Source organism: Podarcis filfolensis (assembly GCF_964270895.1).
Source record: "Podarcis filfolensis genome assembly, chromosome: 8".
Taxonomy (NCBI): domain Eukaryota; kingdom Metazoa; phylum Chordata; class Lepidosauria; order Squamata; family Lacertidae; genus Podarcis; species Podarcis filfolensis.
This window is the reverse complement of record NC_139611.1, coordinates 32,498,609-32,513,464: the sequence shown is the minus strand read 5'-3', so window position 1 is coordinate 32,513,464 and position 14,856 is coordinate 32,498,609. Positions and strand designations below refer to the sequence as shown.

General features: G+C 41.2%; 1 protein-coding gene across 1 annotated transcript in view; it reads left to right on the top strand.

The window, feature by feature from the left end:
* ITFG1 (integrin alpha FG-GAP repeat containing 1) overlaps positions 1 to 14,856 on the top strand; it is a 126,605-nt gene that overhangs the window by 10,363 nt on the left and 101,386 nt on the right. Inside the window, exon 6 of the mRNA XM_083626050.1 lies at positions 2,991 to 3,085. Within this exon, the coding sequence (XP_083482176.1) occupies positions 2,991 to 3,085 (95 nt within the window). The remainder of the gene's footprint in view (positions 1 to 2,990; positions 3,086 to 14,856) is intronic.

Genomic DNA, 14,856 nt, shown 5'->3' with positions numbered 1-14,856 from the left:
GTTTTAGTAGAAAGTAGCGTGGTTGTTAGAAATAAAAGGTTGAATATTATGGATCACATTATAATAAATTCCTCACAGTGTGTGAAGAGCACAACTCTCCTTTGCATTTCATGCTTTGTCTTTTAAGGGGGAAAGTGTATAAGTTCATAGGGAACTTCTGACGAAATTAATGCAGACTTATCAAGGATGGTGTCTTTATCCATTTGGAAATGGAAACATGTGTGTGTCAAATGTAGAGGACATTTTTGGGAAATGTACTTGGACAGCAGTAGGTGCAAAATATGAACAATAGAACTAATAAGTATGGAATAAAGAAGGGGGGAAATAATATATTTCATCCTCTTCCCACTAGGCATGTAGTGGGTTTGCTGTTTGCAGTTTGCTGACTTGTCTCCTTAGAGAAGGGTAGCCAAAATGGTACTCTCCAGATGCTTTTGGACTGCAACTCCCATCAGTCAGGGGAACTCATGGAAGTTGAAGACCAACAACATCTGGAGGGCACCACTTGGCTACCCCTGCCTTTTTAAGGATTCCCTATAAGCCTTGACTGACATGGAGAAGCCAAAACTGTGTTGTTTTTTAAAAAACAAAAACACTACATCTCTATGTTGCCCTTCCTTCCACAAGCTCAGAAGGATGTACCTTTGATATGTAAGGATGGCTTAAGCTGAGATAGAGTAACTTGCTCACGGTCAAGCAGGCTTCATGGTTAAGTTAGAACATGTGTCTCCCTGAAGCTAGATCACACAGGCACTCACCTGTCCTGAAGTGTTCATGTTGATGCTGTGTATCATCAAAGTTGTTTCCAGTGTGGTATGTGTCCCTTTATAATGGGGATTAGGACTGTGTGGCCCTCCAGATGTTGTTGGACTACAGTTCCCATCATTCCTTGCTCTCGGTCATGTTGGCTGGGACTGATGCGTGTAGTAGTTCCAGAACACCTGGAGGGCCACAGGTTCCCCAGACCTACCCTAAATGAAGAAACAGGTAATGTTGGCCTGATCCTACTTGCAACTAGCAGTTTCTTTAATTTATTTTCACCTCCAAATACCTCAAGCAAAGAAGTCAAATTCAATTGAGCTCTTATCATCAAAGGACAGCCTGACTGGGATTTTGTGTGTGTATTTATTTTTTATAAGCCATTAATTTTCAGTTTCTTGCAATGAGTAGGCTTCTGCTTATAAGGGCTGAAGGTTAAATTCTGAGACAAGAAAGGGGCATCGGTTTAAGTAAGAATGAAGACTTTGAAGGAATAAAGTATCTTAAGCCAAATCTTCTTAAAGAATACCTAATCATTGGATGAACTAGTCAGAAGTTCAGCAGGAGCAACAGCAATACCAATTAAGTATGTTTAGGCAACTGTTTGGAAGTAAAAAAAGCTCCCCACCCGGTAAATGACTCAGAGAGATTTCACATAAGCTTTCTTTCTCATTCCTGTTCCAGAGTGCCTTGTCTTATGCAGTTATAGCTATTCTGCATGATCTAAAAATCGAGTTCTTCAAATGTGTAGAATACATTTTCACTATTTGTCTGCTTGCTTAGTCATTCTCACAGAGGCAGAATCTTGGGTATAGTTGTCTGGCTGAGTTCCCAGCTGTGTGTTGCATGGTACTAACAACCTTATTTGAGATTCCATTTATTTGTTGCTTGGAAATGTTCCTATGAATATGCAGAATACAGGCAAATAAGTATGAAACTGAACAAAAACAAAAATCCTAACCATTGTCACTCAGTTTAAATCAAAATATGGGGAAAGAGGAGATGGTGGTAATGCAAAGATCTTTTGGTTAGCAAGTTACAATACTGGGGATGATCAGTGGAATACTAAACAGAGGGAACACATAGCGTTCTGGGCACTACCATTTGAAATTGTTGGCTGGCTTAATTCAAGACAAATTGGCCCATTGGTTTAGCTAGCTTTGGGGAAATAGGGGCTAATTAAAAGGTTAAGATGACAAAATAGGAATATCATATTCCAGAAAATCGACAGCAGATTAGCCCAACAAGCAAGCTCATTGTTAAAAGCATTAAAGGCAAGGTAACAACTCTGTAATGGAGAGTGATCTTTCTTCTTCTGGAAAATAGAAGTATTATGAATGCAAGTAATGTTTACTCAGATCAAACGTAAGACAATGTTAGCCCTTTGAAATGGTATTGTGTTTTTCTGTCTTCTTACTTTGTTCTTCCATTTGAATGAACTGTGTCAAAACAGCATGAGACTCACTGCATTTTGAAGGCTACCAGGTACATATATTGTAGCTTAAGCTCTTTGTCGGTAAAGCCTGCTTTCTCAATTTCATGAAATGATCGCCTGAGTACCGTATTTTTTGTCCCATAGGGCGCTCCGGCCCATAGGACACACCTAGTTTTTTTGGGGGGGGAAATAAAGGGAATTTTTTTCCCCTTTATTTCCCCCCCCAAACCAGGTCGGGGAATCCAAACCAGGTCGGGGAACAGCGGGATGGCGGCGCTCCGCCTTCCTGCTGTCCCCCGAGCTTGTGGGGCTGGCGCTGGGGAGAAGCGCACTTCTCCCCAGCGCCAGCCTCCAAACCAGGTCAGGGAACAGCGGGAAGGCGCGCTGCGCCTCCCCACTGTCCCCCGAGCTTGTGGACTGCAGGCTGCTGCCCGCAAGCCTTGCGAGCCCACGGGAACTCCCGCCGGGCTTGCAAGGCTTGCGGATAGCTTCCTGAAACCTGGAGAGCGAGAGGGGTCGGTGCGCACTGACCCCTCTCGCTCTCCAGGCTTCAGCGAAAGCCTGCATTCGCCCCATAGGACGCACACACATTTCCCCTTCATTTTTGGAGGGGGAAAAGTGCGTCCTATAGGGCGAAAAATACGGTATGTATAAACCTAGAGGTTGCTCTCTCTCGCACACATATTATATATCTGAAGTCAAATCAGTTATGTGCAAGTGGTTGAATGCCAACATTGATGATCTTCAGGTGTTAACCTTGTTATTAAAATTAACTGTTAACAATTTCCCTTCATAGGAATTTATCTTGGCACATAGCTCTGGACACACAGAAGAAGTTGTACACACCTCACTCCCATGCATTCATTGATCTGAATAATGATTTCACTGCAGGTGAGTCACTACTTTTGAAATATCTTTTAAGATCAGTTTGGCATTACATCTACGAACAATTAAGCTGAACATTAAGCAATTGCATATGCGTTGTGAATTTCCAAGGCTCAGATCCAACAATGTTTTTTTCCACGCTGAGAAAAAGAGTTTTTCTCAGGAAGAGGAGAAAAGAATCCAAAACTTAACAGGTTGTTCTGTGTCTATGGCAGTCCTATAAGAAAAGCTCCTTTTAGACAAAAAAAGGGGGGGCAGTGAAAAACAGTGCTTGAATTATAGGACAGCATTTTGTTATGGCCCTGTCTTCACAATATCTCTCTGTCGTAGGAGCCAACTCCTAGGGGCCATGGGGGCTTCGGCCCCCACAATAAAATATTTGAGGGGGCAGGGACCCCCATAGTTGACGGGCATTGCTATTCAAATGTTGTGCATGTACCTCATGTGATCAGTTATGCAGGGTGGGGCTTACCTGCCCCCCCAATATATATATTTTATTCAAGTTGGCACCCCTGCTCTCTGTGCCTGGCTGAGGAGCGCAGTCAGGTCTGTAGCTCTCCATTGCTTTGTTTGCACAGGATGTCTGTTCAGAAACATCCATGCTCAGTGCTTTAATGACAAGAGAATCAGAAGGTGTATTCCCTGCTTCACTTTTGAATGCCCCCTTAACCTTCTAAAAATAGTGCCTAACTTTGTGGAGGGTATTATTTGGCATCCCCAGCACTTTGACCAATATAGAAATAGCAATACCCCAGTTTTTAATAATAAAAAGCACTGTTTAGAGCTATAAGTGCACTGCACTTTCCAAAGTATAGAAGGACAGGTACAGCCTCAAAGAGTTTGCCAGCTAAAATTCTACAAGAGGGGAGACAACAGAAGAACAGAAGCCTTTCTATTGTTGCTTAATTTATTCTTTCATAGTTTAGCTTCTTGTGTTCTTTCTCTTTCCCACTTTTAGTCCGGGATTCTTTTTTAATGATGGATTATTGTTTTATACTCATTTTTATGCTTTAGTTGATCTTTTTTTGGAAGAGCGGGGTGTAAATTTTTGCATAAATAAATGCAAATTACATTTCAGTTACATGTATTCAGGTTGAGTAGGAGCAGTGTGATACAAATAAATGCAAATTACATTTCAGTTACGTGTACTCAGGTTGAGTAGGAGCCGTGTGATACAGGGACTACAGGCAATGTCCCAAATATTGCATTGAAAATGTGGGATTTGAGAAGGGATTTTAAAAGATTAACAGTACAAACCTATGCTTGGGTTCAGTGGGACTTATCCTAAGGTAAGCGGGTATGAGATGGTAACCTAAACTTGGATTGTAAGGGACACAGTAGGAATGGGGAACTTGGTGCACTCCAGATGTTACTGGACTACAGCTCCCATCATCACTTACCATTGGCCAAACTGGGTAGGGCTGATGGGAGCTAGAAGTTCAGGAACATCTGGAGCACCATAGATTCTTCATCTCTGTGAAAGAGGAGGACAACTAAGAAGGGATGCGAATGATCTGTGCCTTGCATGTAAAGAACGCGCTGTTTATTTTTGCAACAGATGTAGCCAAAATAGTCACGCCAGCTAAACTATTTTTGACAGTTATATCATTATAAACAGCTTAACAGCTTTAAATTGTGCCTGAAAGGGGAGAGGGATCCTCTCTAGTCTGAGCATCTTTATGCCAATTTAGTTTAGGCCTAATCCATTTTCCAACTGCCACACTCCTTTTCATCTTTTAAAAAAAAATACTGTATGGAGCTGTCCTCTCATCCTATGCTGAAGCACCATGTACATAGATGGTGCTATATAAGTCATAACACAACATTGCAGCAATTAAAACTTTATTTTAAAAGTTGAAATTATTACCAGCAATAATGTAATTATGTAGCAGTTATCTAGGAGACTCTGTTGAAGAGTCATCATTTTTCATAATAGAATTCCATGGACAAATCTATGCACTCAAATCCTCACTTAAAGCCAGGATATGGCACCATGCGCTTTCTCGCCCCTTGCATGTGAGCAGCAAAATAAACTGTAAACAATAGCTTTCCCATTAAATGTGAACCCATAAACTACCGTTAATGCCCTGCAAACAAGCCGGAATATTAAGCCTTGATTTAAAATTAGTAACAGAAATGTGTGATTAAGAGCTGAATCCTGGCTTGTTCAACCACCTCTGTATACTTGCATCAGGGCCAGCCCACCCATGAGGTAAGGTGAGACATCTGCCTCAGGCGGCAGAATCCATAGAGGCAGGAGATCTGGCATCCAAGGAATGCATTGCCCGCTGCTGCAGTAGCAGCGATGGCTGTGGCACGCTGCTTGGATCTGCCTCTTCCTCACCAGCCCTTACCCCACATGCCATCTCTACAGCGGCCTCTCAGCCCTAGCAGAGAAAGGCGCCATTTTGTGGTTTGCCTCAGGTGCCAAAATATATTGGACCGGCCCTGACCTGCATGCAGCTCGTGTGTATCCTGCCTTATTCATCCAGAGATTGATTGTGTGGACCAGACCCAGTTTGGTAAACTGCATAAGAGTTCTCTCAGCCTTGAAAATAAGTACATCAACCAGAGTGAAAATAGCATTGGCCTAATCAATGAGATAACACTATTTCAGATGCTTTTCCAGGGTATTTTAATTTGGCTACAAAAACAGATTCGTTATTTCAAGAATTATTCCTGGTCTTGAAAACCTCAGTGGAATTAATAGCATTGGCCTAAGTAATGTATTTCCATGCATTGCTGAACAAATTCACAGGTTGTTTAGATAAATGTGAAAACGATCCTGCCTAAATAAGTATAGAGCTGCCACCGTATTTTCTTGGATACAAAAGTACTTTCAGCATATAAAATATGGACTCCATACAGATAGCCGTGGTGTGAAAGCGACGTGGTTTGCTATGAAGGAAACTGTTCAGTCTGAGTGTAGTCAGTCAGATTGTTATTGTTTGTAGCCAGTGGCCATTATCATTTATTGCAGTAGCTATTTGGTGGCAAGTTATACCTGCACTCTTCAGTTCTGCTCAGCTTCATTCCTCTTACTGTGAGAATATAAAAACAGTTCTTTTTTCTGTGATGACTCGACCAGTACTGTGCACCCAGTATTTGGATTTGTGGTTATCAAGCACCAGTGCTTGGTAAAGCTGTTCTTTGAACTGAGGTTGTTTGTGATACTAATATTGTTATTAATTTAATTTATATCCTGCCCTTCCTCCCAAAAGAGCTCAGAGTAGCACAGACACAAACAATAAAGCCATCAAGACATCTGAAAACATGATATGGTCTTGGTGGGGTCCATTGTTCAATAGAAGAAGCTAGACATCCCACCATGTAGCACAAGTCCTTGTATTCCAAGTTACAAACTAGATTGTGACCTAAAGCTTTAAAGAATTGCAAAGAAACTTTTGTGTGACTGTCATATTTGATGGCTTTATTTATCATATATTAGTATTCTCTGTGCAACATTACTTTTTTTCAGCAGGATAGTGTAAGAGAGGAAGGAGTGAAGTGTGTAGAAAATTGATGCGATGTATGCAAGAAAACTGAATTAACTGTGCACTTACTCCATGAGTACAGCTCTGCCTCTTCTTCTATCCCCTAACCTGCCTTCCTCATTAGGAAAACCCCATGAAAGCCTGTACTAGGAACCCTTCAAGGAAGCTGTGTATGATCTTGTGAGTTATCACATGCGTAGAGTCAAGGTTCAGACAGCACAGGAATGAAGGTGCAGAAACTTTAGTGGGAAGAATGTGTATTATAATGTGTATTTTTGTCTATGTGTGGAAATTGCACAGCTATCTGCTTGCTTAGATTTTTGCGTCCCAATTTCCTTATGCACAGAATGTGCTTACTGGGAATGTAGAATTCACTGAGTTCCATTAAATCGTCTGCAGTGAAGAAAAATAAGTACGTAAATGTCACACAAGATATCTTCTGTTGGAATAAATGGAAACAATGAGTGTTGGGAAGAGAATTAAGTGGCTGTCTGCAAAGATTTTGCTCAACAGCAGTCAATGCAAATCTCAACGTGTGTTTCTCTCTTTAAACATCTCGTACAGTGTAGGCATTGCAAAAAAGCGTAACCTGATGTGCTGCTGGCTGTTTGCTTGAGATGTTGGATGCTTTGTGTAATCAGTTCTTTGCGGAGGCAAGCAAAGACATTTCAGGGAAAGAGATGGCGCCTTTCTGCCCTGTGCATTGCTAATTGTAATGCAGGTAACATCCCTCCCTACACAAGCAAAGGCGCTGCTTTGTTTACTGCCTCGATTCCTTTCCTTCTAGCAATAAATCTGCTAGTTGGACAATAGTTCACAAACCTGTTCCTAGTATCCTGTTCATTACAAGACTATCTAAAGCCTGAGTTTGAGCATGCAGCCCAATAACTTTGCAATACAAGCTGCCAAATAGAAATTAAAAGCACTCTGGGGTCAGAGCCCATTTGAATTGGAAGGGATAACGGCATCCATTCATAACTACATGTTCATCTCTTATCTGCTTTCATCTGCCCTCTTAGCTGCCCTGACTGCACCCTGGCAGAGGATGCCACATGGAGATTTGGCTGGTACGATTATTAATCCATTTTGGGCACTGCCATTTCTGTGCTGCTCTGATGGTAAACTGCATAGCAGAGTAATGCAGTCCTGCTGCTGCAGTAGCCCTACTGCCAAGGGTGCTGGAGGTTCAAGTGGAGGAGGGTCGTGAGATTTACCTAGGCTTCTGGGAAGAGGACAGAGTGGCTCCCTCCCACCCTTCGTTGCTATTGCCATGAGTTTTCTGCTGCCACAAGCACTGTCGGTGATCACAACAAGCAGGGCAGCTGGCCTATGCCACACTGGGAAGGGGGCAGGCAGCAAACCAAGTAGAACAGCAAGAGTTGGTGGCAGCTTCAAACCACACAGGCTTGCATCTGTGTAGTTAAATGAATTTTTATTTTCATTATTATTTAATGTATTAACATCTTGCCTTTCCCCCAAGTTGGATTCAAGGCGGCTTAAAACATTTTTTTTTAAATGATATTTTATTGGATTTTAACAAAACAGAAAAAAAAATTTACAAAGTCTTAAACAATAAATTCAACCCAAAAAACATAGAAAAAACATAGAGAAAAAAACATAAAAAGAAGAAAAAACAAGAAAATCAAAAATCTCTCTTTTCAATTTCTCACCATTTTTCCCTTTTTAACTTATTTTCCTGACTCCCTCCCACCTCCCTCTTTGTATTCCAATTAACGATATGTTCAGCAAATTCATACCTCTTATCTTACCCTTGATTATATATCCCCATATAATATCCTCATATTTTCATTTATAATCAAACCGTTCTTACCAATTCTTATTTCACCTTATTACTCAAACCACTTCTTTTTTACAATAATTTCATTAATTTCATTAATTTTATCTTGTCCTCAAATCATTAAACTTTCAAAATTTAGACTAAATTTTGCTAAAGCCAATTACATCCTTTCCAACATCTTTTAATATCTCATTAGTATTGAACTAATTCCATAAATATAGGTTAATTACACAAGACATTTCTCATTCTAGGTTAGTCCAGTGCCCCTTTTCCTGGTTCACAGCAATGTCAGTCCATATATCATTATAACCATATCAGTCAGGTGTCCTAATGTCCGCAAGGCGGCTTAAAACATTTTAAAGCAGCATTATGAAATACAAAGTAATAAAAACAAACAAGTTAAGGACAATAATTAAAACGCATCGGAACCCATTTAGAACCTGTAAATAAAATGCAGTTTGACTTGACAGCAGCCCAGTGATCAGTATCATCTGCGCCTTAGCTTTCAAAAGCTTGTTTCAATTGAAAGGTCTTAGCCTGCCAGCAGAAGGGTTACAAAAAGGGAGCCAGCCTCACCTCTCTGGGGTTAGGGTTCCTTCACCACCACCACCACCACCACCACCACCACCACCACCACCACCACCACTATATTTGCACATGTGTGAAATGAAGAAGTATACATAAAGTAAAGGCAACAAAACATTCTTTTAATGAGAAAAGGGCCAGAGTCTCTTTAGTAATAAACCTGGTTGTAATTGGAACAATTCAGGCAGCTGTCCAGATGGTTCCCCCTCCCATTCAAACCTGTTAGTAATCCTATTTATATGTAACCATCGTAAGGGGAAAAGATTTCCTCTCATGTCCCTCACCAGCCCCACTGCCCCCCACCCAACTCGGAACTTTTAAGATATTTTAGACTACAACTCCCCATGCTAACTGGGGATGATGGGGTTGAACTACAAAGACTGGAAAGTGCCAAGTCAGGGGAGTTGGTCCTTCACACACGTACCTGTACCCTGCAATGCTCAGGATTTGTGCTGTCCTCTGGCAGCACAAGTTAGTTTACCCTTCTTTAATTGCTGTTAACAGGCGACTTTATTTTAGGAATGCTTATCCTTGCCAATTGTGGCACTTGCGGTGTGGAGCGGGGAAGAAAAGCAAAGCACTCCTCTCTTGGGGAACCTGACAAATCCTTGAAATTTCCTTAGCTGCTGTTGCTGCCCTCTTAATGTTGATTTCAATTACCCTTAACGTTGATTTCAATTACCCTCCAAAGAATCCTGTGCTAATGACCCTAGAGTAGTTTCCGTTATGTACATAGTGTGATTTTCCTTGCATGTGAGAAACTATGTATTCATGTGCATTTTGTATAGTGAAACTGGCTGGGCTTCTAGCTGGATTTTCCCCATGGAACCAATATTCCGACTGGTTTGCCCCATGATACTAAAGTATGGCTTAGCAATGTGTGGTCAATCCCCTGAGCAAGGCATTGGGCTTGCACACTCCATGCTTTCCCCCCGCTGGTCAGTAAAACAGACTCTGGCTGGCTGATTCTTAGCTAAACAAGCCAACTTCAACCATAGTTTAAAAACCTGGCTTGTGTAACTAACAATTGCTTGTTTTTGAATCCCTGTTCCTGGCTCACAAGTCATACTAAGCCAAGATTCTTTGAAACTGAAAGTAACCTCAGCTGAAGCCCTTTTCGTGGAGGCGTGGGGTGCATACCCTCCAAGAATTGTCTGGTGAAAATAGGGACATCCCATTCCATAATGATAATTTTACTGTTTATACCCCACACATCTTACTGGGTTGCCCCAGCCACTCTGGCAGCTTCCAACATACAGTGGTACCTCTGGTTACAAACTTAATTCATTCTGGAGGTTCGTCCTTAACCTGAAACCGTTCTTAACATGAGGCGCGCTTTCGCTAATGGGGCCTGCCGCGCTGCTGGCGCATGACTTCCACTCGCATCCCAGGGCAAGGTTTGCAAGCAGGAGCATCTGCTTCCAGGTTAGCAGAGCTTGTTACCCGAAGCATTCGTAAGGAGGACGATACATAACCCGAGTTTCCACTGTATATAAAAATATAATAAAATATTAAAGATTAAAAAAGCCTTCCCTATACAGGATTGCCTTCAGATGCTCAGGGGTTGGATAACTCCATACCCTCCAACAATTCTCCAGTGAAAATAGGGACATCCTAAGGAAAAGTGTAGCATTCCGGGATCAAATCAGAAACCGGGCCAGCTTCTGTAAATCAGGGGCATCCCTGGAAAATAGGGACACTTGGAGGTTCTGGGGTTGTAATGAGAGAGGAGCATGCAAACCCGATGCCTTGCTCAGCTGACTGAGGCCACTCCATTTAACTGTGAACTGTGTTAGGTGCAAACTAGCCCTCTGATTCTATGTACCTGCCCAGGTGTTAATATAGTCACCAAAGGCTCAGCTCTGGCATTCTGACCTTCTGAGAAAGAAAAGGTCTCTGGTTGACAAAAATAGGGTCTTTCTTGTGGCAGCATCTCAATTGTGGATCTGGCTCCCCTTATCAGTCTTTGATGTCACTTAGGTACCAGGTAGATATGGTTTTGATTGTCCTGGATGTTTACTGGGTTTAATGCCTCTTTAAATTGGTTCTTAAGAGCCGTCATTGATAGGATCTGTTGATGTCTGAAGCTGATGCTGCTTTTTCTGTTTGTTATCTTTGTTCTTGTATTTTTAAACTGTATTTTATAGCCTACCTTGAAGATACATTTTTTAATAATTCTTAGTAAAAGGGTTTTAAATGAGTAAGGTAGCCTATAATTGGTTACCAAAAAGCATTATGAGCTTGCAACTATATTTTGCAGAACTACATTTCAAATTATATGCAGGGGGCTAATGTTTTTGCAACATGATTGTGTTGGGATATTTTTTTTCCTCTGGTAAAGTTTTTTTTAATGAGAATCAGATACTGAATGCAAATGAGAAATTAATTGGTTTTCTTGCAATAATGTTTGGCTTATGAACGGTTGAACATAAAAATAATGAGTTTCAAAAGCCTGCTGATGTGGAGTGGGGTTTCTTCCACTGTTCATGGAAACACAGCAAACTTTGCATGCAGAATAATGGTATTTCCCGTCCTCATTGCCATGCAGTAAATGTAAAAATCCCAGAGGATGAATCCCAGTTGATCTGCATAATTGGAAACATAATTTATCTGTAGAGAAGAAATCTTAATACCTGTATGTTTAAATGAAACTCCAGGGTTAAAAATGTAGATGTAGTCGATCTTATTCACAGATGAGCCGTTAGTTATGCCCAATATAATCTCTGCTCAGTGCAGTACTTAACAATTATTGTCATAAATCAGTTGAGTTTTGAAACATTTGTTTAAAGCTTTGCTCTAGAAATCTGGAGTCGCCAGTTGTCCTTGTTCCCAGTAAAATATTTTGTGATAATCTTTATTAGTAGTAATAGATTTTTTTGAGGCTTTGTTTTTAATTACTTAATTTAGTACTATCTGAATCAGTGCTTTAAAAATGTTATTATTATATCAGATTACCCAGCGGACAATGCTGTTGCAGCCTAGAACTATTTCTGTACATCTCTCAGGTATTCACTAAGTGGCTTATAAATTCATAAATTCAGTGTTTGGAGTCAGGCAGCAGCGGCATTCGCATGCAACACTAAGCCAGGGGGTAGCCAACATGGTGTCCTCCAAGTGCTGTTAGACTACAGCTCCCATCATTGCCAATGATTGGGAATGGGAGTTGTTGTCCAACAACATCTGGAAGGACCACTTTGCTTACCCCTGCATCTCGCCATGAGGCTGGTTTATGAAGCTGTAATGTGCTTGGTCTGTGTAGTGGTGCACACCACCCAAACACTCCTCCTTATTTGCTCCTCCCTTCATGTGAGAGGGTAAATAAACCATGAAGTGGGCTACCTTAACAGTCCACCTGAACCTAGGATATTAGTTTGTTTCACCATAATAAACCACAATAGCAGGTCAGCCTGAAATCAAGGGTTGTTTTCAGCTTAGTTGTCATGGTTTATGACAGTGAAGCCAGTCACAATCCAGGGTTCAGATTGCATAAGGCTATGCCCACCTCTTTGTGGTTTGTTTATCTGCTTGCACCCATGCACAGAATGGCTTAATAAACCAAGGTTTGTGTCTGCACTGTACGAAAATGCAATTGTCTCTGGCCTCCGTCTCTAAATGCACTTATTAACAGCTTGGCCTCGCAAGATTGTGACAAGGAATGAGATAAGGGGAATGACCATAGACCTACTTTCGTCACACCCAGTAGGACTTTTGATATCCCCACCCCAACATCATTCAACCAGCAGATCCCAGTGACATTTCACAAACTGATTCTGTAGATTTGTCATGCATTATGGGGGTGGGGTGCTGCTTAAGAAACAACAACCCAAAGCTTCCTTGGGTGTGGGGAACTAGTTATGAATTCTGTTGATCCCAGCCAAAGACACGTTTAAAGCTCAGCACAAGGTAAAAAATAAAATTAAATCAATGAATAAAGTGACTGTAGCATAACAGACACAAATAAATAAGAATTATGTTTGCCTCGATAAGCAAGGTTGCTTACATGGTTTTGATGTACCCGGTAAATGTTGAGGTGGGGATAGATTGCAAACTCTTTGCAGACTAATTTCTGCAGAAAACAATTACAGCAACTATATTTTGAAACCTGGGGACAGAAAGTCAGAATTGCCCAATTATTATTTCCTTCACATTCCCCTAACACTAACAGCCTAAATGCTGTAATGCTTGAAAATAAGTGTTTTAAAATAAGTGTTTTTCAGGTGAGTGTTACTTAATGCAGAATGAAAATTCTCCAATTTAATATGGTTTATAAGATTATATTTTATGTTTCAAAGATTAAAATGCATTAGCTTTATTATTATTTTCAATGTAATTACATGTCAGGTTTCCACAAAGAAGCAGAATATGAAATATTTTTGCAATCTGTTTTTATGAAATATACAGTCCTTCATTTCACAGTCCAGGAGTGTGAATGTGCAGCATCCAAAAATATACTTTAGGCTAGGCCTAGGGGCATATAAAGAGAGGGTGTGTGATTTTTTAAAAAAAGCTTTTGAATAGGTGACCCCTGTGTCGCATGGCAGGTTTTTTGAAAACTCCCCCAAAGCCATTTATGTACTTATAAATCCTAGAAATAAATTAATATCCTGCCCTTTGCCAGTAAAGCTCTCACAACAGCTATCAAACAAATAATTTAGAACCTTCATAGAATAAAATAATGCTATAAAATCACAAAGTAAACGTTTTACAATCTCAAAACAGCATCAGCTTAAAAAACAAAACAGCAGGTGATAACATTATTCAGTTGTATTTTAGAATCCACCAAATGCCTGGTCTTCCAGGTAGCATTGCTATTGGAGAAATACAGGTCAAAGTCATTACACTCTGCATCCTGGCCAGATCAAGAGGCTGCACTGCCAACTCTAGCACAGTTGCCCCTCTCACAAGCACTGTTTGATGGCCTTACATTTGAGGATGCGGTACAAGCCAACCAGATTCCCTGACATCATAATTCCAGATTGGCTCTATATTAAAAGCAGCCCTCCACATTGAACCGTGGGCTAACAAGGCTGCAGATCTTATTTGCTGTGGGTCTGTTCGGCGCTCATACCTTACTGTTTCAATCCATAGAGACCCTCAGGGTTCCTAACAAAGTTAAAATAAAGACAGTACAAAACTAAATGCACAAAAAAAACCAAAGACGTAACCATATCCAATTTAAGCACCAGCATGGAGCTGGGATTGGCCAAGGGAATCATAGAATTGTAAAGTTGGAAGGGACCCCGAGAGAGTAATGCATTAACCTGGAATTCAGTTTGAAGAAGCCGAGTGGTAGACTATCTCCTTTGCATGTGGAATGTCCCAGGTTTAGTCCCCAGCATCACCACCAGTACAGTGGTACCTTGGGTTACATACGCTTCAGGTTACATACTCCGCTAACCCAGAAATAGTACCTTGGGTTAAGAACTTTGCTTCAGGATGAGAACAGAAATCGTGCTCTGGCGGCGCAACAGCAGCAGGAGGCCCCATTAGCTAAAGTGCTGCTTCAGATTAAGAACAGTTTCAGGTAAAGAACTTACCTCCGGAATGAATTAAGTACTTAACCCGAGGTACCACTGTACGACAGAGGACGAGATGGTTGGACAGTGTTCTCGAAGCTACAAACATGAGCCTGACCAAACTGCGGGAGGCAGTGGAAGACAGAAGTGCCTGGTGTGCTCTGGTCCATGGGATCACGAAGAGTCGGACACGACTGAATGACTAAACAACAACAACAACCACTGTATAAGGATGGGAGCAAACCTGGTTTGTCATACTTGGGAGTCACTGCCAGTCAAAGTAGACAGTACGGAGCTAGATGGGTCTTACTCAGTGTAAGGCAGCTTCTTATTTTTCTAAACTGACCTGATTGCCATTCTGCAAGACAGACTGGGCTCTCACAG